The following is a 25,335-nucleotide window of genomic DNA, read 5'->3' as shown; positions in this document are numbered from 1 at the left end:
CCTCAGTGGGAGATAGAGTGTACTCATTGTAAATCAACCTTGAAGCCATCAGAAGATGCTGAAGCAGCTATAGAAATTGAGAGCTTATCTGGGCTGGATATCCATTAAAGACTTTCCTATATGTGGATTTTTGCATAAAGACTCCAAGTGGATTAACCCCTTAAAAACTGGTCCTAAAATTAAATGAATCAGAATTCAAGTGTGCCCTGTTAGCTTCAACCATAGCTTTTTTTAAAGTGCAGATTTTTCTTGTATTCTAAAAATAAGGGGTTAATCTTCAATAAGACATGCTGTGTCCACACTATTTCGTTATTAAAAAGTTAACAGGTATGACATGCGCTTTCAATTCCAGGTGTGAATTAAGTATTACCCAGTCAACTGTTTCAAAGCTAGTGTGAACACTGCTTAATTCTAGAGAAGAGAGAGACAAAGACAAGAAGAGGGGGGAAAAGACAAAACACAAAAGTAACAGTAAATGCTAGGACTATGCAACCAAACCCCCTCAAAAATATGGCAGGTGTGACATTGAGCTTTAGAAAACCTTGGTCAAAAATCCTTCCGATGTCTTGGCAGCAATCCCTGATAGGATTCAATTGTCTCTGCTAGAAGGCTTTGGACCGGGGCTAATAAGCTAAGGATAAAAAACATAAACATATACACTTTGCTGAAGAAACACATTCCGCAGCATGGGTTATAGAATCTTTATATCCGGAGTAAATTCTGTAAATTTAACTGTCAAGTGCACAAAACTGTAAAGAAAAAAAATCCTACATAGTTAACAGTTTTGTGTTTACCTTCTCCTTCCCCTTCAGTTTGCAACTGAATAGGGTTACTAGGATGTTATTCAACCAACAAATTAAATACCTCTACCAGTACCTAAAATTGGGTTCTTCCAGCAAAGCCTTCCTTGCCACCTGAATTCAACTCCCAAAAGCCAGCTAGATTCCATCAACCAAGTTAAGACACCGAGCATTAAGAGCTGCAGTTAAGAGTATACCATTTTTTTTGCAGCACATAAACAACGATCTTTATAAGTCTCGTTTACTGCAATTTGCAGTTAAACCACATATTTCAGAGGTAAACTTTTTCACATGTTCATTTTAAGCTGCTCAGTGTCTTGAAGAAATGATTCAAAAAATTTAAAAGCTTTGCTTTCCTCCATTAATATTATCAAACTTAGTATTATCAAACTTAGAATGGCAACTCTAATTAATGTTTGGGTCAGACAAAAAAAATGGAGCTTTATTTTCTTTTGAAGTCAGATCATGAAATTAACTGGCACAGTGAAATGGCATCAAGATTGTGTTCAAAATAGTTGTGCAATTTTCTATCCATGTTTTTCCCTTTTTTTTTGCCAAATCTTTACAGGTTGCATATAACAAAATGTGATGTCTGGCATTCATTCTGTTGTTTGCTAAAGATGAATAAATAAACTGAACTCAGGACAATAAAGCAAAGTTATCTGTGATTATTTCAGAATTTAAAAGCCAATGGTATTATGTAAATTTAAGCAGTGTTTTAAAAACCAGGAAGAAAAGTCCTATGTACATTAATATTCAAGTTTTTGAAAAAAATAAGCTTTTTGAGAAAGCTTGCTTCTAGAATAGTTATACTTTTAAAAAAATAACATATTCAAATATCGAAAGCATAATGCTAAGAATTCATTCCACAACTGTATGTACACAAGCACACTCACTCTACACTAACAAGAACTTAAATAGAGCCTTACTTCCTATGCTTATGGATTCTTAGCCAGCAATACCACTGTGCCTGCAAAAAGATTATTTTGACCAACACAAGACAAAAGAAAACAAAGTTCATTTTATCTGACCTCTAAATAGAGCCAACATATTGCAGACATTAAATTATCATGCTTGCTGGCTTAAAAACATTTGTAGCTTTCAAAGAATTATAGAAGAGACCCTAAAGCAACACTGCTGGCACCAGTAGGATCGCACACGTCATAAATACATATTGAGTTTTAAAGTTCCAACATCTACTTAACTGAACTCAGCTATCACTCTTTACTATAAATACACTGCATATGTACTGCTTAATTAAGACACTCCAACCTGAATATTAGGAGCTCTTTGTCTTGCACTCCAGTCCAGAAACCAACCTCAAAAAACTGGAAAAAATACACATCTTGCTCCAAGCAAAGCCAGAATCACTTTAAACTTAAAGATTAACTATGTGTAAGTGCCATGTAAGTGAAGGCTAAGCCTGATTTAGTTTCAAACATACAATATAATTTCCTGGTGTAGTTTCTCCCTTAGGGAGGAAGCCTTCTTGATCAACTTGCAGGTATTTGAGTCATAGAACATTTACTTTTCCCAAAGAAAGACAGGTTTGCACATTTTAAAAAACCCTACATTTTCCAGAAATCTGAGGTTGTTGGTTGCAGTGAATACGTCTAAAATAGGTTTTGGAAAAACACACAAGACAGCTTGATTTATGAATTGCCATTAAATGTGTATCACATGCCAGCATGTTGCCTTCCAGGATTTAATGCCATTTATGACAGAATGAATAAGCCAATTAAAATAGAGCATTGTTAACAGATTCCGAACCTCCATCCCTCATGTTCTCTTCCCGAATCACTGGTGATGTCAAAGTGATGGTCACTTGCATTTTAGGTTCCACACAGGAATTCAAAATGATGGATGCTTCTTGTCCTGCACACTTTATTTCATATTTCTCAGGACTTATTACCTAAAGAATGCAAATAAGAAGCTAAATGTTTTCACACAAAAAGGGACTAGTACAAAATACCTGGAGGTTCATCACAAGTTGCTTGGGAGTTTAGTCAAGGTACCTTGTACCGTACCTTGACTAAATGATGAATTCATACATTAAAGGAAAGTAAGGTGCCATTATGAGGTTAATGTTTTCCCACTGTATATTGGAAGGTTTTAGGGCAGAGGAGAAAGTAATAATAAAGTTCTGCTTCCCCACTGTGCAGAATCCACCCTGCCCCCTGGATGAATATTGCAAAAGTGGGCTAACATTCCTTTCTGGGTAACCTGGGAGTGTGCCCATTCCAGTGGTGAGAGGACCCAGAGAGAAAAATGGGTCGAGTAACAGGTGCATTTTTACCTAATTAGCAGGCTTGTTTCTACACATACTTTCACACCACTCTCCATCCTCCTTCCAGGCAAGCAAGAAGCACTAGCAGAATTCAAAGGCACATTCCAACTAATCCAGAATGCAGCAGCTAGACTGGTGACTGGCCGCCGAGACCATATAACACCAGTTCTGAAAGACCTACATTGGCTCCCAGTACGTTCCTGAGCGTAATTCAAAGTATTGGTGCCGACCTTTAAAGCCCTCGGGCCCAGTATACCTGAAGGAGCATCTCCACTGCCATCCTTCAGCCCGGACACTGAGGTCCAGCGCTGAGGGCCTTCTGCCAGTTCCCTCACTAAGAGAAGTAAGGTTACAAGGAACCATGGCAGAGGGCCTTCTCAGTGGTGGTGCCCGCCCTGTGGAACGCCCTCCCATCAGATGTCAAATAAATAATTAACTATTTGGCTTTTAGAAGACATCTGAAGGCAGCCCTGTTTAGGGAACTTTTTAATGTTTGATGTTTCATCGTGTTTTTAATATTCTGTTGGGAGCCGCCCAGGGTGGCTGGGAAAACCCAGCCAGATGGGCGGGGTATAAATAATATTTTATTATTATTACCCTCAATGGGGTGTGAGAAGTAGGGCTAGTGAGGCATGTGGCCCAGGGGGGAGTCCTCAGAGCCAGAGAGGCCTGGAGGGCTTCCTTCAGCCCCCAGGCCTGAGGTCCCTGCACCTGCTATACAGGTTTGGGGTTGGCAATCAATCTCCTACTAGAGTTCTTTAGCACAATGTGGAGTTTTAAGGAGACTGGGAAGGGAGGTGTTCTTTTCTTTCTGTCTCCCCCATCCTCAAGGCTCTTATTCCAGCCTGCCTACAGCCCTGAAGAGGATAGCACTCCTATTACAGGATGGCGGTGCAGCTATGTATTGCAGGCTGAGCTGCTATACCTGTATTTAGAAAATAGCTCATTGCTAGTCCACCTACTTTAAAGTAAATTAGGATGTAGAGGAAACTTGACTGGCAGAACCCCAGTTCAATCTTTTATGAAAAATACCAAATGTTTTCAAGACCATACATACGGCAAGTTGCTTGGGCAGATTTTCAGCAATGCGACTCAGCAATGTCTTAGTAGGTTTCTCAGCACACAGCAAGACAAGGTTGACATTTCGGTCTCCTCGGAGCAGCAAACCCTTAGCCAACACTCCCACTCGTAAGACTCCTTTCAAAGCCCTGGGCAAAAATGAAGTCTTGGTGAGAAGCAGGTGTTTTGAGGGCCAAAGCACTCAAAGAAAACAAGTCTAATGCAGGGAGAGCCCTTCACATGCAACATACTACCCTAGACCCCCGTGAGGACGGTGTGCATTCTGTCATTCTCTACATACATCATAGTGTACATTTTAACTCTATGCGGAAAGCACAAAGTTTTGGGGGGAAAGATCCAGACAGCAAAGAGGTGCAATGAAAAGTTTGGCATTTCTCACACTGGGTGGAGTTCTGGGCTAGTTCTTCTCTATAGTCAGCAAGGGGATAAAGCCTTAGCCAAGGAAAAGTGGTCTGAAGAGCTGCTAAGAAACTATTGCACAGCTGAAGGACTTTTTCATATGCACAAAGTGCAGTTGCCGTTGAAAGAATGCAGTTCCTAGTTGCTTCTGGAGTATGCCTGCTGAACAAATAATTCTCCCATTGCCAAAAATGAGGGATCTATTATTCTGATAACAGAAGCCAGTATTTCTGGGCACAGAAGTTTAAGAAGTTGGCATGAAGTAGGGCAAATGATCCATTTTGTCTTAGACCGTCTCCAAGCACAATGATTGCAAGCAACAATGGCAATAAAACATACCTGTCTTTACCACCCTCTTTTTTATCATCTCCTTCCTTGCTCTTGTTTTTTTCATTGTCAGTCATATTATCAGATACAAGTTTCAATGCACGCTCAGTGATAGAAACTATTTTCTGTACTGCCTGGAGTTCCTCTTCAGTTGGATAGATAGCAGCATGTTTGGTCATTACGTAACGGTCATCTGAAGAATCTGGTCGACGAAGAGGCTGCATACAGAAAGCAGATTTTAAAAATCTCATACATTTTATGTTTTGCTATTTTTTAAAAATCATCCGCCTCAAAGTGCATTACGAGTTTTCCGCCTCAAAGTGCATTACGAGAGCTCACATAAAGAAAATGAGATCTTTAAAAAAGATAATTAAAAACTGGTTGGCATCAAAACCACCCACCAGAGCTAAAGGCTCTCCATGCTCAAGAAAATAAATGGGGTGATACAGACCAAGACTTAGGAAGGCTTTCAAGTTTTACTATCATTTGTTACAGATTACATCAAATTCAAAAGATATGTAAAAATACAGGAATCTGAATCTCAATTGGTCACACTGTAAGACATGGGTAGACAACCTAAGGCCCGGGGGCTGGATCCAGCCCAATCACCTTCTAAATCCGGCCCATGGACGGTCCGGGAATCAGCGTGTTTTTACATGAGTAGAATGTGTGCTTTTATTTAAAATGCATATCTGGGTTATTTGTGAAGCATAGGAATTCGTTCATACTTCCCCCAAAAAATATAGTCCGCCACCCCACCCCCCACAAGGTCTGAGGGACAGTGGACCGGCCCCCTGCTGAAAAAGTTTGCTGGCCCCTGCTGTAAGAGAATCCTTATTCAGTTATCTTGTCTGAGTTTTAAAACTTACATGGGGCGAATAAAGGCAAGAGTTTGATTCTGTTTTTAGGTCCGAAACTCCTTGTACTGTAATCACTAAAGGGACCAAATACCATAAAGAAAGAAATGGAAATGGAAACAAAAGACTGCAGTCACATATGTTATTCCTTCTGGACTTCCGGTCTACCACCAGCGCTGATCAGTGAGGAATCCCCGAGCTCCGAGGTTCCTGGCGCTATTGGGGGGGGGAGCCGCAAAAAGAGCCCCAGATTGAGTTTTCTGGGGCCGTGAGAGCTCGGCTGTGCCCCAAAGTGAGTCCTCTGCCCACCGGATTGGGCCCAATTCCTTCCCCCTGCAGGGTAAAGGGGAGAAGGGCTGAATCCACTAAAATCCCTGTAAATGTTTTAAAATTTGGACTGGGAAAAGTTCCCCTGGAAGCTGGAGTCGAGTCCCTGGAGGGATCAGCGAGCCGCCATTATGATATCACAATAGAAAGGAATTTGTTTACCTCTTTGAAGTTGAGAACTGTCAATTTTGAAGAGAGCACAAAATATAAAGCTGGGAATAATAAGTTTGATAAATGCTCTTTTCACAAATGGTCACAAGATTTTTAAGATATGAAGAAGAATTAAAAATGAGAGTATAACCAGTTCGGATATAAACTTGGTCCCTGATGTTTTTGGAAATAAGATCTGCACCACTTCCTGCTCTGTTCTGTTCTCATGAAATCTGAGATGAGCAGGATGTCTGTAGCCACAACAGCACTGATGGCCTGGACTTTCAGAAGGAACTTTTGGAATTGCTTTTGGACTTGAGAAATGAATTTCGGCAAAATAATATGTTGCGTGAAAGTAATATACAGTTGGATGAAAGGAATCAGAATTGTGTGGACAGTGAAAAAGGATTAATTTCAATAGAGAATGAAGAGAAGCAAGAAGAACAATCACCAGTCTTAGACAATGTAATTGACTTTAAAGAAGATGAGGAAGATGCATGGAATGCTGTTCCTCCAGTGAGAGGGGGGGAACAGAACATATGTCTGATCCAAGGAGTCTCCAAAGAACCACCAGCATGGAATAATGTCCTCTCAGTGAGGGAGGGAGGACAAGATCCATATTGGGGCCAGAACTTAAAAGGGGGGGGAAATTGAGATAGGGCTTGGAAAGTGGAAATATAACTGGATGGTTTTGTACTACAGTATTTAGAGAACTGGGGAGGCAAGCAGGGGATGATCAAGGAAGAATGGGGGGTAGGCTGGGACAGGGTGGGAGTGGGGTGAGGGTTAATAATGGATGTAAATTTATGATGGTCCGAAACTGGAACGACTTAAGGAACTCGCTGAAGTATCTGGGAGACCCTGAGTCCAGGGGAAGGGGGGCTGAATTAGTTTTAAGTGTTTAAATGTTAGTATGATAGAAGAATTAATATTTAAATTTATGGAAAATTCTTGGTAATAAATTTTAGGCTAAGGGGAGAAATAGAAGATAGAAGGACGGGAAAATAAATGTTGATTTGGATAAATTGATTAATTATTGGTGAAGAATGGATGATGCTTTTAGAATAGAATATTCGAGTGATAATGATAAAATGTGTTAGAATGATTTAAGATATAAAATGGAAATTGCTTAATTGGAATTTTAAAATGGACCCAGTGAGGGGGGAATTGAGGAAGTCAACAATGTTAAGTAAAAAATAACATATGTTATTCCTTCCTTTATTTGATGGGGCTCAGATTAGGACTTGATGGTGGAATAAGTGTCCTGATAATGTATGATGGTGCCATCATGATGGCTCTAGATTTCACAGTTGGTTAACAGAAGCCAATGCTTAGCTACTAAGCTTAGGAATAACTTGCAGACCCAACTGACTTACTAGGTTCCCCCCACCCCCCGTCTGTGGCACCAAATACATCTGGAGGAGAGATACAATGCAAACATTACTCACAGCTGGTCCCTGGGGCTGTGGTGGCATTCCTGGTCTAACACCAAGTAGTCCAAGAGGTCCTGGAGGTCCATGAGGATATCCTCCATCAGGTATTCTGTGGCGGTCATCCCAATGATGCTGCTCTTCTTCCATCCTCCTCCAGTACATGTCCTCCTCATAGCGTCTAAGTATATGAATTAAATCACAAATGCTTTCAATTGATGCAGAAATACCTTTTATTGACGATATGTTCAATAATTCAGGTCTCGCCAAAATTAATTTTTGGAACGTCAAATGTTAAAAAAGATATTGGGTGCTGCAGGTTCAATAATTCCGTACTTGCTACAGAATTCAGAGTAGGATCTGGATTACACCCATAAAAAGTCATTCTTACTCTGCTGTCAATTACTTATTTAAAGGTAAAATTAATCCAGGTTTTCCAAGGCAAGCATTCATAGAAATATAGTTACATAGAATGGAAACTAATTCAGGTTTACAGAATGTACACTGGTCGCTATTAAAGTCTACACGCTACCTCATTTCCATTCTCCACCGTTCCTCCTCTTCACGTCTTCTCCAATATTCTTCTTTCTGCATCTGCTTCCTCATCTTTTCTTCCTGGATCTTCCTTGCCCGGATGCTCGGCTTCACTTCTACTTGCAAGTCTGGGTTTACTTTTTTCTGTTGTAGAGAAGGAGGATTTTCATTTTATTTTCTTGTAAGATTTATTCTCTGTGGTCAGATCCAATTATTTTCACCAAGACAAAGCAAAAACTGCAATGCAGTCAGAGACACAATCCTTCATATTAAAAAACATTATGAGGAGCAAACAGTAAGCTATAGCATCAGCCCTCCTCATATAATGTTTAATATGTTGAGCAAACACTATATGGCTACCATAGTTCAGCTGGGGAAGGAAACAGTTGGTGCTCAAAATAGATGTACTACCTGCTTAGGTTTCATACTAGAAGAGACCAAGTAAAACTCAATCACCATCAAATTTACTGAAAAAGACAGTCAGAAATAGACCATTTACGCTGCTACAATCAATTTACAGTACCTTATATTGTAATCTATGCCGCCTTCCTTTTAAATGCATCTCCTTGGCATTAGGATCATTAAAACTGCATTCACAAAGTTTGCAATGGAAACGAATAACCTTCCCTTCATCATTCCGTACCTTAAAAATAAAGAAAAAGCAGTTTAAAAAAGGTCATTTAACACGACTTGGTTTTATAAAGAAACTGAACTAATTTTTGTCAAATTTTCACACAAAGACATGTTCTGGCATAAGATCCATGCAATAGTGGCAACAGAGAACCTGCATTAACCAGCCATAGCAGACTTCCATTAGGTTAAAAAAAAACACAACACCTTTGACCCAAATATCTATTCTTACCTTTGCTATTGTCTGATATCAAAGTTGAATTACCTATTTTCCAAGTTAATTATTGTGTTCCAGAGCAAGTGCAAAGCTTTGTTTCTCATAGCCAACAAAGCACTTCTACCCATGTGAGCAACACTTTCAGAAATCTAGATCCTGCGCCCCTGAACTAATTCATATAGCAAATGCCTCTGCTAGAGCCACAACAGCTAAAACACCTCCTCAAGTAAGGTACCTTGCCACTCCAACCCCCCTTGGATTTTTCTGGAGCAAGTTTGCAATAGTTCTACTTTGGAACACTATGCTGAGGCACTATTCTCAATCGAAAACACCATTTTGTAGATGTCCTTTCACTGTTAAAATCTTTTCTAAACACCAGAGCAAGCACAGTAACTACTAACGTGTTTTGAATCGGGCTGCCTTTGAAGGCAGTTTGAAAGCTACAGTCCAGAGCAAGGATCGGCAAGGTTTATCTTGCCTGGGCTGGATTGGTCTCATGGAGATCCCTTCATGGGCTGCATCGCGCATGTGACCGCGATTTTCGGTGTCTGCACGTGTGCAGACACGATTTCAGGTGTCTGCGTTTGCGCAGATGCGATTTCTGGCACCGCAGAGGCAAGTCCCCGTGCTGCGCCAATTTAGCACAGCACAGCGCGTGACTGGGCAGCTCAGTTCAGGGGCAGCTCGGGGGCCGGTCAAAACGACCTTTGTGGGCAGCTTCTGGCCTTAGGTTGCTGACCCCTGGTCCAGAGCATAGTGACTAGAATTTTGAACGGAGCAAACTGTGTAGGATATTGATCCTGAATGGTCTACACCCTGCATGTAACGCTTGTCTTGAAAGATCTACAGAGGTTATCTTTGCTTTTCTAGGCTCATTTCAAAATGCTGATTATGACCTCAAGGCAACTCAAGGCAACTCAAGGCAAATAAACACTGTACTTTTAAAGCAAATACAATGCACACTTAAGCCACGACTTCTCCCAAAGAATCCTGAGAACTGTAGTTCCCCTCTAGAGACAGAATTCCCAGTTCCTATAACAAACCAGTTTCCAGGATTTATTGGGGAAAGTCACGTACTTTAAATATGCATTTGATGTGCTTTGAATTTATGGTGTGGATTTGCCCCTCACTTTAAGCTCCTGATTGTTCCTTTGGAGTCATGTCCTTACCTTCCTCTCATCTGCTGTAACACATGTGGCAGCTCGTCATGGTCTGGGGAAAAGGGTTTCAGAGGCCTAATCAGAACCTGTGCCAGACATATGAGATACCCCCCCCCTCAACACAATATGGGACCTGGATTCCTGAATGTCCATATATCCTGCCCTGAGCCTCAGATCTTCTGAGGAAGGTCACTTGTGAGTGTCTCTGCCGTTTAAGGTCAGTAGCTATTAAATTTACAATGTTCTCAAATGTTGCCCCATCTGTGGAGCTCCCTGGCACAGGCATTTAACTCTTTTTCTTTCCTGATGGCTTTCAGGAAACAGACAAAAACCACTTTATTTCAGAGTGCTTACATCTGAATTCATTAAAGAAGTAAGTTGGAGAACTGTTAGTTTAATTTTTAACTGTCTGAATTTTGAGGTGATATTTCAGATTTGTTAAAAATGCTATTTATTGTAAATCATTCAGAGCTACCGTATGCTATCAAGCCATACACTATTCCCTAATACTACATTTGCTCTGAGCACATTTTCAGAGCACCATGCAGAGAAAAACAATAGTTAGGAAAGTTAAGAATCCTCACTAAGTGGAAGGCTACTGCATGTTCATATCCTCTTTCCTTTTACTGAGTGAAAGCTGACACTCAGTAACGCTGTGCATGCAAATTCATCAGTAATACTGATGGTACACTACAGTGTAGGTGCAACTGTGCAACATATCAACACACTATATTGATATAACCACTGTTCCAGATTTGCAAAATTTCAAAATCAGTGTCAACGCTTGATTCTAATATGCCAAGGGTGCCCAAACTCCAAACTTTTTTCAAAGAAAGCCAGATGCGATGAGGTGAACATGCGTGAGGGCCGACCAAAGTTGTTGAGCTTTTTTTAGGATTTTACTCCAGGACATATACTAGCACGGGGGGCCGAATTAAATTGAACAGATTAGGCCCCCCAAATGGACTTTGGACATGCCTGTAATATGCCATATCACTTTCCTGTTTTACAAGACACAGCCATCTTACTATATGTACCAATGATTGCCATCTTGCTATATATCCCACTACCTGTTCCTTTGGAGCTGGGACTCTGAACGGTCGGTTTTGAAGGACACTCCATGTCCTTAGTAGTCAGAATTGTTAAGACAATCTCAGTATTCACACTCTAGTTTACCTGAAGACAAAGGCTGTGAAGTCAGCGGCAATGCTATTAGTACTCCACTGCAAATTCTTTCATAGACAAAATAGCCATGTAGTTACCTCACACAGAGACATGTAGCTAATTATCAGCATGATTTCACATTTCTGAGCCATATAAAGTAATCTAACACATTAATTCAGCAGTTTCATTTAATTGCATTTAATGAACATAGTTTTTGAATGAATACCTCTTCAACATAGTCATGACCCACTGGTTGGACCTCACTTTGCAGAGCAGCAAGAGCTGTAGATGTTACCGATTCAGCAGACATATCTGGCTTAATTTCCTGTGTTTGCACTGTAGCAATAGAAGGAGTAGTTTTGATATTTTCTACTGCTTTCAATTCATCCACTTTGCTTCCTGTTGTCTGTAGCTTGTTACCACCTAATATGAAACATTTCACAAGTAAATATTAATTTTCATTACATTTTCAAGTCACATTTCTTGCCACTGCCAAGGGGAGGCTGGCCTACAGCTTAAAAACCTGGATATTCTGTAAATAATAAACAAACAAGCAAGCAAGCAAACCATAGCAAAATACTGTAGTATTTTCCTCAAAGAACAGGTAACATAAATATTCAACAGTTAAAATAAATAAAATACAAGTTCAAATAAACTGTATTATTTGTTTTAATGTCAGCACGGCCCGGGGCGTTCAAGAGGACAGGATAATTGGGTGCAAGACATGAACATGCTGAGCCTTGACCAAAGGGCCGATCAACAAAACATCTATGACAGCTATTGAAAATGCACTGTTCAGACATATGGTGTTGTGTTCCACAGTAGCCCCATGTTCTCTAATAAAAGGTGTGTTGGAGCAGAGGAAGTGTTGACATAATACTTTCCAAAACCATTTGAGTAGCAATTTGTGTGCATGAGACAAACACTGCCATGAGAGAGACAGTACTTAGAACTGCAACCAGATGCTTGGTTTGATGGACTTCATGTTAAAACAATGCAGCCAAGCAGAGAGAAAATTAGAATTTCTAGTGGTTGTCAAAATCATAGCAGACACTCATTTAAAACCTGTTCTTGAATGAGTTTATTTAGTGTATCTTGCTGAACTAAAATATTTCAGTACTTACCAACGAAGTTAATTTTGGGTGTGGATATTTTCTTTACAGCAACATTAGCTGGAACCATTGTTGCTTTGTTGTTGGATGTTGTGCTAAGTAGCACATTGGCAGAAGGAGTAAGAATTTTCACTGCCAAAGATGAAACAGAAGAATTCACAGTGCTGCTGTTAGTTGCAATGTTCGAAGAGACAGCAGTTGGTTTGGAAGCAGATGTTGCAGACGTAGCCTGGGTCACGACGTTTGGTTCAGTTGAAGGAATGGGTTTGCCAAGTTTAGTATGAAGCTTAACCACCTAGAACCACCAATGAAGAAAGTTAAGAGCAGAATCTACAAAATTGTTCAACGTCTATTTAGAATCCTGTCTGTACTTCTAAGAGCATGAAAGTATAAGTTTAAAGGAACCTTCACAGTAAACATTACTTTTTATGAGGGGAAACTTAATGGAGGCTAATACATACATGAAATACTGCATGAAACCCCAGCCACACCCACCTGCCCCACGCTGCAAGAGGTACTAACATTCAGTGCCTTTTACATTCGGCACCATTCTGACACTGGCTCTGTTGTCACCTTCAGAGACACTAAAAGAGGCTCTAGTGCATAAAGATCTGATTGTTTTCATGTTGGTAGCTAGTACATGGGACACTATGTAGAGATGTGTATTTGCAGTTTCTTCAGTGTGTTGTAGCTCAGTTGGTTAGAGTAGTGCTGATAATGCCAAGGTTGCAGGTTTTGATCCCTGTAGGGACAGCTGCATATTTCTGCATTGCAGGGGGTTGGACTAGTTGATCCTCAAGGTCCCTTCCAACTCTATGATTCAGATCAGAGAGACTTATCATTCTCTCTCCAAATGCATGTCTTATTCCAATAGGCTCAATTCAGGAGCTCCAAGTGGAACCAATCCTTGCCTAAGGTGGGGCTCCTGTTTACTGCTGAATGAAGCCCTGACTTGAATTAAAGCCATAGTTGTACAGGACAAATTGAGAGCACAATTCATTCATTCGAGGCTGAATTAACTGTGTCAGGTAATTGAAAGGTGGGCAGTCCCACACTCCTATCGAATGTGATGAATCTTGTTTGCCTGTCAGATCATTCATTTTGTCCAGGGTGGGACACTGACTGAGGTCTAGGGGTGTAAAACCTGAGAAATGGGAGGGCAGAGGAAGGAGAGGCTTACTTTTTGATGTTTTGCTCCACGAATATGAGCAGCATAGGCATCAGCTCCTGTGCAAGACACATCACAGAGTTCACAACGCAGCTGGTTCTGAGTCCCACGAGCAGATGAACTGTTGCTGGTTGTGTTCTGTGATGCTTTCAATGCGGCTTCTTTCTTTTTATGTTTCTGTCCCTCCAAATGTTCTTTGTAAGTCTGTTTAAATCACCACATGAATAACAAGACACATTAGTTCATTTATCATATTATTCTGTACATTAAAAAGCCAAGTGCAAGAGATAACCAACATGGAAGTTGATTTGCTGCTGAAATGTATCCAGAAGCTCCTGCAGCCAATCGGAAGCCGTGGAAGCCCCGTTGGACATTCGGCTTCCAAAAATAGTTCGCAAACCTGAACAGTTTGCGACGTTCAGGAGCCAAAACATCCGGGAACTAAGCTGTTCGACTTCCAAGGTACGACTGTAGCTGGCAACATAGTTTGGCTTGGCAATTTAGAAAACCCAAGTAAAATACAGTGGTACCTCGGTTTATGAACACAATTGGTTCCGGAAGTCTGTTCATAAACTGAAGCGTTCATAAACTGAAGCGAACTTTCCCACTGAAAGTAATGGAAAGTGGATTAATCTGTTCCAGACGGTCCGCGGAATACTTAACCTGAAGCGTTCATAAACTGAAGCGAACTTTCCCATTGAAAGTAATGGAAAGTGGATTAATCCGTTCCAGACGGGTCTGCAGTGTACTTAACCTGAAGCGTACTTAACCCGAAGCATGGGTGTAATTGGTTCCGGAAGTCTGTTCATAAACTGAAGTGTTCATAAACTGAAGCGAACTTTCCCATTAAAAGTAATGGAAAGTGAAATAATCCATTCCAGATGGGTCCGCGGCGTTTGTAAACCGAAAATTCATAAACCGAGGTTCCACTGTATCATAAAAGATGCATCTAGATTTACAGTTCATTAAAAAAAAGGGCATACCATTTAATTCTGTTCAGCTGAAGAGATGGTTATCTTTCTCTAAAAGTCCTTTCTATTACATTCAACCATTTCCATGACAGGCAAACAGCAAAATCACAAATGCTTTATGAAGAAAAACTTTTAAGCGTTAGAACTCAAAGTGTTAATAATGTATTTGGTCTCAGGAAGGAGCAAGTCCCAGAATGTTAGACATTACACAAAACAAAGAATATCCTCCCCAAACCCATGAAACTAGTTCCGTGTGCCGCAAGATATTTTGGACATATGGTTCCTAGAGTATCTGCATTGTGAAAGACATTTGAAACCATGAGGAGTTGCAAAAAGTCATTTGTTATATTATCATGTTGGGTGTGTAAATTGAGCATGAGCTCAAGCCACAGAGTAGCTTTTCAGAGCCTAGCCAGTGTTTTGAAGGCAAACACTATTTGTACTTAACAAAACGAACTTCAGTCACATAAATATATTTTAAACTGAAATAACCCTGAAGCCAAAAACTTATTGACCCTTCCCTGAACATTTGGCATATACTTATTGTTTCATTTTACCAAGCAGTTAAGTTCATAATCAGAAAGCAGCAATACCTGTGGTCCAGCACAGCTGATCTTACAAACATCACAATAGTGGATCTGGGGTGGTTTGGGAGGCTGTTTTGGTTTCAACTGTTTATTTTGGAATGGTGCCTTTTTAGTGAAGGTGGTCCCTGTCCAGGCGGCTGTTGCAGCAGCAGCAGCAGCTGCTGCCGCCGCCTGTTTCTGCTGCTGCTGCTGCTGTTGATAGTAAGATGATGCAGCTGAATATACTGCAGCCTCATAGCCAGAATACGATGTACCTTTAAATGATCAAAAAAAGTTGCAAGTTATAAGCACATTAAAGTTTGAAAATCTAAATGTAATAAGATTACATTTAATTAAGGAGGATTTCAGCATTAACATAGATGCACAAAACTTGTACTTAAAAGTAAAACAAATATTCTCAATCTGTACAGTGGAACCTCGGTTTGCGACCGCCTCCGTTTACGACGAACTCGGAGAGTGACCGCCGCGGACCCGGAAGTATTTACAACCGGGTTCCATGCGCGCGGATGCGCAGAAGCAATCTGCGCAACGTGCACAGAAGTACTCTATCGGCGCTTCGCGCATACGCAGAAGTGTGCCTTCGGGGAGCGACGAACTCGGGGAGCGACCGGCTTCCCAGAACGGGTCGTCGTCGTAAACCAAGGTACCACTGTATATCCAAGCAATGCTACAAAGCCAGAAAAGAGGAGTTTATTTCAAGTTACAAAAGTAATTTTTTTCTAGTGGAGCAATGCCAACATCCACAGACATACAGCAAACCTGTACAATCAGTCCAACATAGATCTGTAAGGACCTTGTGCCTGAAAAGGTTGAAGATACCTGCTCTACACCAACAGTCTGCCATCAACACTCTTTTTCACCCATTCTAAAGGGTCTGAATTTGTAATCCTACAGTTACCTCAGAGCAAGTCCAACTGGCCATAGTTGACTTACTTCTGAGTAAACTTGCACACATAATCAGCACATTTAACAAAGCAAAAGTTCCCAAGTAGTAATTTATTTTGAGTACAGAAGCCGTCTTTGAAAAATCTAGACATGTTCAGCTCAGCATTTCTACCTTTGATCTTACAAAGACATTCAAATAGTCATTTCTAACCTCCAATATCCTTTCTTCAAGCAATACTCACCAGAATAAGTAACTGCTGTTGTACTGTATGTAGCACTTTGGGTATACGAGGGAACAACGGTAGCTGCTGCTGCAACTGGTTGCACAGTGGAAGATACAGGATATATGGAGAAAGTAGTAGTAGCTGGGCTTGGAGTGGCTGGTTTTATGGCTGTCACTTGTCGAGTTTGCTGGGCTTGAGTATACTGAGTTGCTCCTTGGCTATAGCCAGCTTTTGGAGCTAATTAAGACAAAAGAGCAAAATTACATGAAGATTTCAATAATCATGTAAACAATTGTAATTTAAAAATAAATTTCATTTAATTTTTCACTTTATCTTATTATTGAATAAGGCAGACAATATGGGAATAATTCTCAGCCTACAATTTAAGCTCTGCACTTGGAACTTCTATTATAAAATTACCATCACTATACTAATGGAATCGGCAGTGTTTCTTAAAGCTTGTGCTTTTACTTTCAGTGCAACAACGCTTAAACTAACGTTTACCTCCACATTCTTTCAACACACATAATAATGGCTAAACCAAAGACAGTGATCAAAAAACTAATTATGTATGCTTATTCCACATTGCTATCTAATATTTTATCCACCGATATGAAAAAAAATTCCCACCAACATCTGGTTTAATGAAAAGAGGTGATTAACTCACAATTTGGATGGGGCTCCAATATAAAATGCACCTTACAGATATGTCCCAGAAAATAAAATAATTTGAGTTATACTAAAAAACACACTCTATAGTTAAAAGCAGTTAACTCCCCCCCCCCGGCTACTCAGCAACAATTTAAAGCATCTGACTATGCTCCTTTCCAATTTCCTTCACACATAGCTGTTTGCTCCCCATATGAATAGACTAGAAGAAAAACAGTGCTAAGTCACATGAGGCTACATATGCACAGCAGCATACATTAGAGTGACACTCTCAAAAGCTTTGACCTTTATTTGTGGCAGTCACAAAAAAGGTTGTTTTCCTATGACTTAAAAAGTTCAGAATGGCCAAATGGTTTTACCTAGCAACCAGACCCTCCAAGACCTAAGAAGGTAAAACATGTCATGCACTCTGTGATGCAGTCATGTTAGAATCTTTCTTTGAATAAAGCAGTTTAATAAACATTTAGAAGCTAGAGGATTGTAAGATTCGCATATCTGGGCCCTAACTGCTTTACAAATACTAAGTTAACCACCAAACAGTTAACCATTGAAAACCAAGCTACTAACAAACTATTGTATTTACTAGATTCTGAGCATCTGCAGATGGTAACACATTTGTGACTATATAACAACAAAAAAGCTGGAGTTCTCTTTAAAGCATGCAACTCACCTGTTTGGTAATATGATTCAGCCACAGAAGGCTGTGGCTGGGCAGCAGCTGCCACTGCAGCTGCAGTGGCTGTGGGTTGCTGATAGTATTGCTTGCTGTCATAAGCTACAGCTGGGGCAGTAGATCTAACATATGAATAGGTGTCCTTAAGAAACATGGGAGTGGGGGAGAAAACACATGGACATTAGTTTTCCCATTAAATATATAGACTATTACTGAATTATTTTGATTATTCTAATTAATCAGACTTTAAAATAGTAGAAACATTCAACAGCATTGATATGCTACATTTTTGAGGTTCAAACTATGTATTTTTTGCCCAAGATTGCTAAATTAAATGAAGCCAGTACTGGACATCTTGCATTAAAGAAACAAATGTCAATGTCCAGTTAAGCAGCCTACATTGAAAAAAAATGGTATATCACCATCAATTTACCCACAAGACACCAAGCACAAACCTCTACATTAGGCTGGAGAACCATCAGTGTTGCAGGCCAAATTTATCTCATGAAGAGTTTTCCCCAGACTGCACCCACCTTTCCCATACCAGGTGCCATATGTGACATCAGGTGTGGCGCAGGTATAGATGCTGATAGATTGTTGTGAAACTGAGCTCTCTGTGGGGGAATTCACTCACGCAGCTGACCCCTGCAGAAAGCAGTTTTGTCAGCCCTATACTTGGTGCTGGGGCTGCAGGTCCCAAGCACCTGGCAACCAGCTAGCTAACAGGTGCTTAGAAAGCACTGCACAAACCCACCTATCCATCATCTGACAGCATAATTCCATTAAGTGATTGAAGGGTCAAATTTGGCCTGCAGGGGTTTGGACAGAAAGGAATCTGGCCCACTGGGACAAAAAGATTCTCTGCTCCTGCTCTACATTAAGAAGGGTATTCAGTCTTCAAATAGACAGTATTCTGTGCTCCACTAGGAAATGAAAATGTTTGTTAACACAGCCATACTGTACATATTTCCACACAGTGGATATCAACTGCAAATCCTTTATACAGTCTATGGTATGGCTCAGCACTGCAATTCAAAAAAGGATTTGCAGTTGATATCTACTGCCCTCATTTAAAGTTTGTAATCCGCACTTTTGGAGAAGGGTAAAAAAATAATATTACAGTATTGCTTAAACATACATACACTGCTTTTCCTTTGTACAATAAATGACAACTATTATTCTCATAGCTGCACATTTTTCCAGACATAACTATATGCAGATACAACAAATACAGCAATGTTCAAATACCAAAAATAAAGTAACTTACCATTCCCTTATATCTCAGGTTGTGTATAATAATCTACTAATATCTTACATATGTTGTAGCCTGCAGGCATGTACAGTGCTAAATAATTAAAAGTTCTGCAGAATGCTGATGAGGTGGTTATGCTACAGTTAATAATTTGCTAGGAATGTTCAGTGGCTAATAATTACTGAATTACTGTTACTTTCCACATTAAGTAATGCTTTACATACCGTATTTCTTCCCCTAGGTGTTATAGTGCTATCCTCAGAGTTTTTTAAAAAATATATTTGACTATGCAATTGTCACAGATGGGTGTTGGCTACTCCCGAGTAAGCACTCCACACATCCTCTGGATTTTCAGAGTTTTATTGTGCATGCTATATACAGTGGTGAGATGTCTCAAATCATGTCTGCTCTGCATGGGGCAGAAGCCCACAATGGCGTCTCGTGGGCTCTGACCCCCCTTTTAAGACTGGGCATCCAAACGCCCCTCCTCCTTGCTCTATGGGTCCTCCGTGGTCCCAAAACAGGCTCCTGAGGTGCCGTTCTACTTACTCCCTCCTTTCCAGTCCCTGCTGAAGCTAGCTCCACCCCTGCTTCCCTTCTCGCAGCCTGGAGCTGAGCCTTCAGGACTCTGCAGAGCCCTGGACCATTCTTAACCCTTCCTGTTCCTGGTTTTCCCTCCCAGACTTGCTGCTGCTCTCCCATCTGATGGAAGTAAGCAGAGTGGGCTGCTCTCTGCAAGCCCTCTCTCTTACAGCAATGAACAAGCTAAAGAAAAAAAAGAGCTTCCTATATTGTCTTACCAAACATATGGGTGCATGGAAGTACCACTGAAGGGCATCTACAACAGCAGTAGCACAGGTAGTCACCCAACAGGCCATTCCAGGGGCAGATGGAGCTGAGCCAGTCCAGGATGTGCTGGATCTTAACCCAGTCCCACTGTTGTCACTGGACTTGATTTGTCCTTGATCACTGCACCAACTTCAGGCTGTCCCCATGCCTCCTGCCAGCATGAGTGACAGGGTTGAAGATGTGGCAGTAGATCTGCTACCCTATTACATTTCACCGCTACTCAGTCAGGGTCTGTTCTGTGAATTACTAACCTAAACTACATAACAGTTATACACACACATTCTTACTCTACATTTAATATATTCTATTGCCCATCATGTTTTAAAAGGTAAGACTCAATTTCACAAATATTATGCACTATCCATTAAGTACACTTACCTGGTAATTTTGTGTAGTGACTGGTGGCGGTGGTGGGGGAGCTTCTTGCTGTCTCTGTGTATAACCATAGTCTGTTGCTGTATGTGCCGTTGGGTAACCTCCATAGGCTGCCGCTGTTGCAGCAGCTGCAACGGCCACTGGAGCAGGCCTTGCCACTGCAACCGTGGCTGCTGCTGGGGCATAGGCAGCAGTAACTGTGTGTGCAGCTACAGGAGCCTGATGGACAGTGTAGCTTGCAACTGTAGTTGGATGGGAATAGGCTACACCTGAAGCTGGCTGCTGGCTGTAATAGAAAGACAAACACAAGAAATATGATGATGTTGTAATGAAATCAGACGCCTAACAGCAAAGCTGCTTAAATTGTCCAAGATTAAGGGTAGCTTAAAAAAGGCTAAACTAAGTCTGAAACACAAGCACAGTGACCAAGAGTTTAAATAAGCCTTAGAATTCCTATTTCTCAAAACCTTTCAATGGGGCCTTTCACTTTTATGGTCTTGGAAAAGCTCAGTTGGGCATACAAAATTCCTGGCAAACGTCAAAAGGTTAGCAAAATCGGCACTCAACATTAATGCTACTCTAAAGCAAAATAATTCAGAACACAATCCTATGCATGTATACTCATCAGATGTAAATCTCACTGGGAGTTAATTGCCAGGAAAGTGCACAGGATTGCATCCTTAACCAATGAACCATTTTTAACAAAATGGAATTTTGAGAGGATTTTTTTAAAATATGTAAAACCAACTTACATAAACCAGAAGTGGAGAACCTCCAACCCACAGACCAAACCTGCCCTACCAGGGCTCCCCATTTGGTTCCGATGTAGTTTTGGGCAAGCCACACATTTGAAATCCTGTTGCAAGCGACCTTACAGTGCTCTTTGAACCCCTGATGTTTGGAAGTTTAGAGAGAGCTATTTGCAAAAGGGCTTTCAAATTACCCACACTGTGCTTTAAAGTCCCAAAACCAGGGCTTCAAACCAGCATAACCTAATAAGTGTGAAATCAGTTGATTTGACAGGTAGGGAGATACTGGCTAGAAATGCTTACCCATGCCTGCTTTAAAAATATGTATAGATCAGAGTCAGGTACGGTACTTGGTTTTATAGCTATAGTACATGTAAGAAAAGTACGATTTCACATCACCATATAAAACAACTACTGTAGAGTACGTAAATGCTTCCAAACACTCTGCAGTGCAATAGAACCAAAGAAACAGAGTCAGACATGGATTCCTAGAATGCTCCCAGGAAATGGAAAGCCTCAAAAAAGCACATTTGAAAGTGCTTTTCAAATGTGCCTGAAAATGTATTTGCAGCTAATTTTCTGCATGGGAAATTGTTTTCATCTCCTACACACTAACACATACAGAGAAAAGTCATGTAAGCACCATATTCATGTATATTCCGGCGTATAGGACGACTGGGCGTATAAGACAACCCCCAACCTTTCCAGTTAAAATATAGTTTGGGATATTCTCACCGTGTAAGAAAGACGACTGGGCGTATAAGACGACCCCCGACTTTTGAGAAGATTTTCCTGGGTTAAAAAGTAGTCTTATACGCAGGAATATACAGTAATTATAAACATTTAGATCACTGATAAGCAATCTTGATAACTGTGTGGGCCACATTTGGTTGAGGGCCATGTACAAATTAACCCTCCCCCACACACAGATAGAGGATGAGGAAGGATGATACGTGATGGAAAGAGATCCCGTCATGTGTCTCCCATGCTCCCCAGCCGACTGGCACTGAAAATCATGCTTCCTCCACCCCCCAGCCCATCAAACAGCTGTTATAGCATGCTGTGGGAATAACAACTGCAAGTGAAGGAAGACCCACTGGGAGTCATCCCTTTGCATCTTCTTATCTATGTAAACTGGGTTCCCTGCAGCCTGACAAACAGCTCTTTGACAGGCTGAAAAGAACATGTGGCAGGAGATGAATCCCAGGATAGAAGGCTAGGAATTTCGTAACAGGCCACATTAAGACACTGCATTGTCAACTTGCAGGCAAGGACCATTTTCATTCTTGTACAGCATTTAGTAATTTTAGGTGCACTATTTTGTATTACAAGCATAGCAATGTTGAGTGCATTTCAATTCCTTCCCACTCACATTTCTGACCATCACATTATCCAGCATCCTGGGTCCACCAAACATCTTATTTTAATTGGGCTGTTCAGGGGTGAAGGGGCAGAATGGGGTGAGCACTCTAGCGTCAAAGCCAGCTACGTTAAAAGAGGCAGCTCTTACTTCTGTTCTGATGACATTTAAATAGGTTGTTTGGGGGGAGGAGTCCCCCCCCTAAGGTGATCCTTTTTTGTAGTTTTGGGGTTAATCAGAGACATGTGTTTGGTTATTCCTTCCTCATGCATGTGAGAAGCAATTGTGATTACATAACCTCAAACATTCAAAAACAAACTGGTTTAGGTGTGTATATATATGATAAAAGGTAAAGGGACCCCTGACCATTAGGTCCAGTCGTGACAGACTCTGGGGTTGTGCGCTCATCTTGCATTATTGGCCGAGGGAGCCGGTGTATAGCTTCCAGGTCATGTGGCCAGCATGACAAAGCCGCTTCTGGCAAACCAGAGCAGCACATGGAAACGCCGTTTACCTTCCCGCTATAGCGGTTCCTATTTATCTACTTGCATTTTGATGTGCTTTCGAACTGCTAGGTTGGCGTATGATATGATAGTATAATTAGAAAAAAGGAAGATTCAGCTGAATCTAGAGAAAGTAAGAAAATAATAATAAACAACACACCCTTCATGGAAACAATCGTTCTAGCAACCTTCAATGACAACTCTTATCTTGCAAGAATTGTCCAAGAAAATACCCCAAAAGGAAAGTTCTTTTGAAAATGCCATCTTTGAAGAAATGCTTCAAAGCAGCAACATAATTATGCATGCACCCTCCCCACAAAATGCTCATAGAGTGCTTAAAAAGTGATGTTAGGCAAGTGAAGCCAACATTTTCATTATTTTGAGAAGAAAGGCAGGGAAATGTCATTCATTATAATGATCAAGCAGCAAATCAAAAGTATATATCCCATTAGAAATATTTGAAATGTTTCATGTGAAGAAAATGTATTTTGTTATGGCACAGAATGAACAGCCTTAACATTATTCATTCTAAGGCCGGTATAGTTCTGTTACCACATTTACTTTAGCAAACCTGTTCCCCTTGCTTCTGCCACAATCCGCAGAGCCAGTGATCGAGTTTGCAAGATTTTACAAATTGTAGGATTTGACCTCCTATCTCCTGGTTAGAGAAGCCTCCCTCAACCTTGTATTCTGAGGCACATTGACAAGAACTAGTAACTTCTGCTAATCCCCTTTAAGTAGAAACTGTGTGCAAAAGGAGACAGAGTTAAAATAGTGTCTCAAATAGTATGAAGGAAGTAAAAGAGATTATAGTATGAAGGAAGTAAAAGAGATGAAATAGAAACTGCTACAGTGATATTCAAAATGAAAATCAGATAGTGGGGAGTTGGGGAAGCCAAAAAGACAATGATTTAAAAAGTTGATTAAAGATGATATGTTTATGTTTCTGTTTGTATTGATGTTTTTTTTGTTTGTTTTTTTGTTTTGTTGTAATGATGTTCTTTGTTTATGTATTTTTTTGTTTGTTATAAAATGTTTAATAAAAAATATTTAAAAAAAAATAGTGTCTCAAATAAACTGCCAATTCTTCCCTTCTCTTTGGTCTGAATAATTTCTCATGACAACAGATCTATGCATAACTCTTCTCCTACTCCCCCCACATACATAATACTGAATCAACATTTTTAGAGATTCTTTTCATCTGTGATCATGCCTAGGAAGTTGTATACCCCCCCTCTAATGGGAATCAGTAGTTCTATCATTTTTATTAGTAATAAGCTATCACTGTCACAGAAACATTTTGTATCACTATAATACCATGGTAATTCATAGTTTGTAAAATAATTTCTGATGCTCTTCTTTATAGTTGTATTAAAGCATGCCTAAACTCTAAGGAGGTTTTGACAGAATGGAGGCAACTGTTCTGTTCTAATCACTATTTCTGCATATGGAGTAATTCCATCTTCTACCTAAAACTTTGCTGTATCTTTGCTGTATTTGAAGCTCTTCCAAAGAAGTATTCTAATTAATTGTGATGAAGTTAAGATCTCTTATAAGAAAAATAAGTAATTTTATATTCCTTCAGAGTTTCAAATAAAAAGTAATGTCCTTTACATAAAATACAGAGAATGTTGGACATATAGTAAAATATCTGGATAAGAAATATAACAGCCCAGATTTTTTATTTTGCCAATGAATAAAAACAAAGTCCCAACAGATAGGATTTGCTTTTAAAATGTATCAGAGTCATTCAAAGTTTTAATCTACAAAGCCTTATACCGCTCAGGACCTCAATATCCTAATGAAATACTTCTCCTAACTTGATCAGGCTAGGAGTGCCTTTCACCAGTTTTATTTAGCATGTCATTACAGTCATCTTGGGGTCAATAATAATAATAATAATAATTTATTCTTTATACCCCGCCCATCTAGCTGGGTCAAGATAACCTGGCCACTGTAGTACATGCCCTGCTAACCTTGAGACTGGATTACTGTAATACACTCAATGTGGGGCTTCCCGTGGCCCTGGTCCAGAAACTTAACCTGGAGCAGAATGGAATGGCAATAATGCTGATGGGTGAGGACAGCCGACAGCATGCGACAGCCTTGCTATAAAAAATTCTACACCAGCAGCTTGCATGCCATAGGGCAAGATTCAGGGTTCTTGTATTAATCATTATTGAGATAATTTTGTATTGTTTTTACAGTATATTGTTTTATTGTATTCACATATATATTGCACACTCATTTGGTATTTTATTTTAGTGGATATTATATAAATAAATATAAAATATATTTCGTATTGTTGTTTTATTGTTAAAGGTGGGGTGGGTGGGTTATATATACCACCTAAATTAGTTTTGTATGAGGCACTAACTGTTTTCCATAGGCTACAGAGCAGGGGGCGGCAAGGTTTACCTAGCCTGGGCCGGGTCACTTCAAGGTTTACCTAGCGCACGGAGACTCGCCGAGCGGGTGGCTCGTGGGCCAGTTAAACGACCCCTGTGGGCCGCTTGTGGCCCATGGGCCTTAGGTTGCCAACCCCTGCTATAGAGTCAACAAAATGCAAAAAATGACCAGGGAATTTCTGAGAAGT

The 25,335-nt window shown here is 40.4% G+C and overlaps 1 protein-coding gene and 1 non-coding gene across 3 annotated transcripts in view; both read right to left on the bottom strand.

Moving 5' to 3' along the window:
• Positions 1-25,335, bottom strand: part of ZFR (zinc finger RNA binding protein) — a 38,693-nt gene that overhangs the window by 10,465 nt on the left and 2,893 nt on the right. For both annotated transcript variants that reach the window (XM_035100393.2, XM_060280332.1), the window contains exons 3-15: positions 20,131-20,413; positions 17,649-17,793; positions 16,328-16,546; positions 15,207-15,454; positions 13,655-13,846; positions 12,487-12,769; positions 11,589-11,785; positions 8,715-8,834; positions 8,190-8,335; positions 7,676-7,838; positions 4,906-5,111; positions 4,145-4,295; positions 2,571-2,712 (exon numbers count right to left, since the gene is read on the bottom strand). In XM_035100393.2, coding sequence (XP_034956284.1) covers positions 2,571-2,712; positions 4,145-4,295; positions 4,906-5,111; positions 7,676-7,838; positions 8,190-8,335; positions 8,715-8,834; positions 11,589-11,785; positions 12,487-12,769; positions 13,655-13,846; positions 15,207-15,454; positions 16,328-16,546; positions 17,649-17,793; positions 20,131-20,413 — 2,495 coding nt within the window. The remainder of the gene's footprint in view (positions 1-2,570; positions 2,713-4,144; positions 4,296-4,905; positions 5,112-7,675; positions 7,839-8,189; positions 8,336-8,714; positions 8,835-11,588; positions 11,786-12,486; positions 12,770-13,654; positions 13,847-15,206; positions 15,455-16,327; positions 16,547-17,648; positions 17,794-20,130; positions 20,414-25,335) is intronic.
• On the bottom strand, positions 23,226-23,362 carry LOC118077371 (small nucleolar RNA SNORA66). The gene has a single exon (XR_004691627.1). It is a non-coding gene; the product is annotated as a small nucleolar RNA SNORA66 (small nucleolar RNA).

Source organism: Zootoca vivipara, chromosome 11 (genome assembly GCF_963506605.1).
Source record: "Zootoca vivipara chromosome 11, rZooViv1.1, whole genome shotgun sequence".
Classification (NCBI taxonomy): Eukaryota; Metazoa; Chordata; class Lepidosauria; order Squamata; family Lacertidae; genus Zootoca; species Zootoca vivipara.
This window is presented reverse-complemented; position numbering and strand designations above follow the sequence as displayed.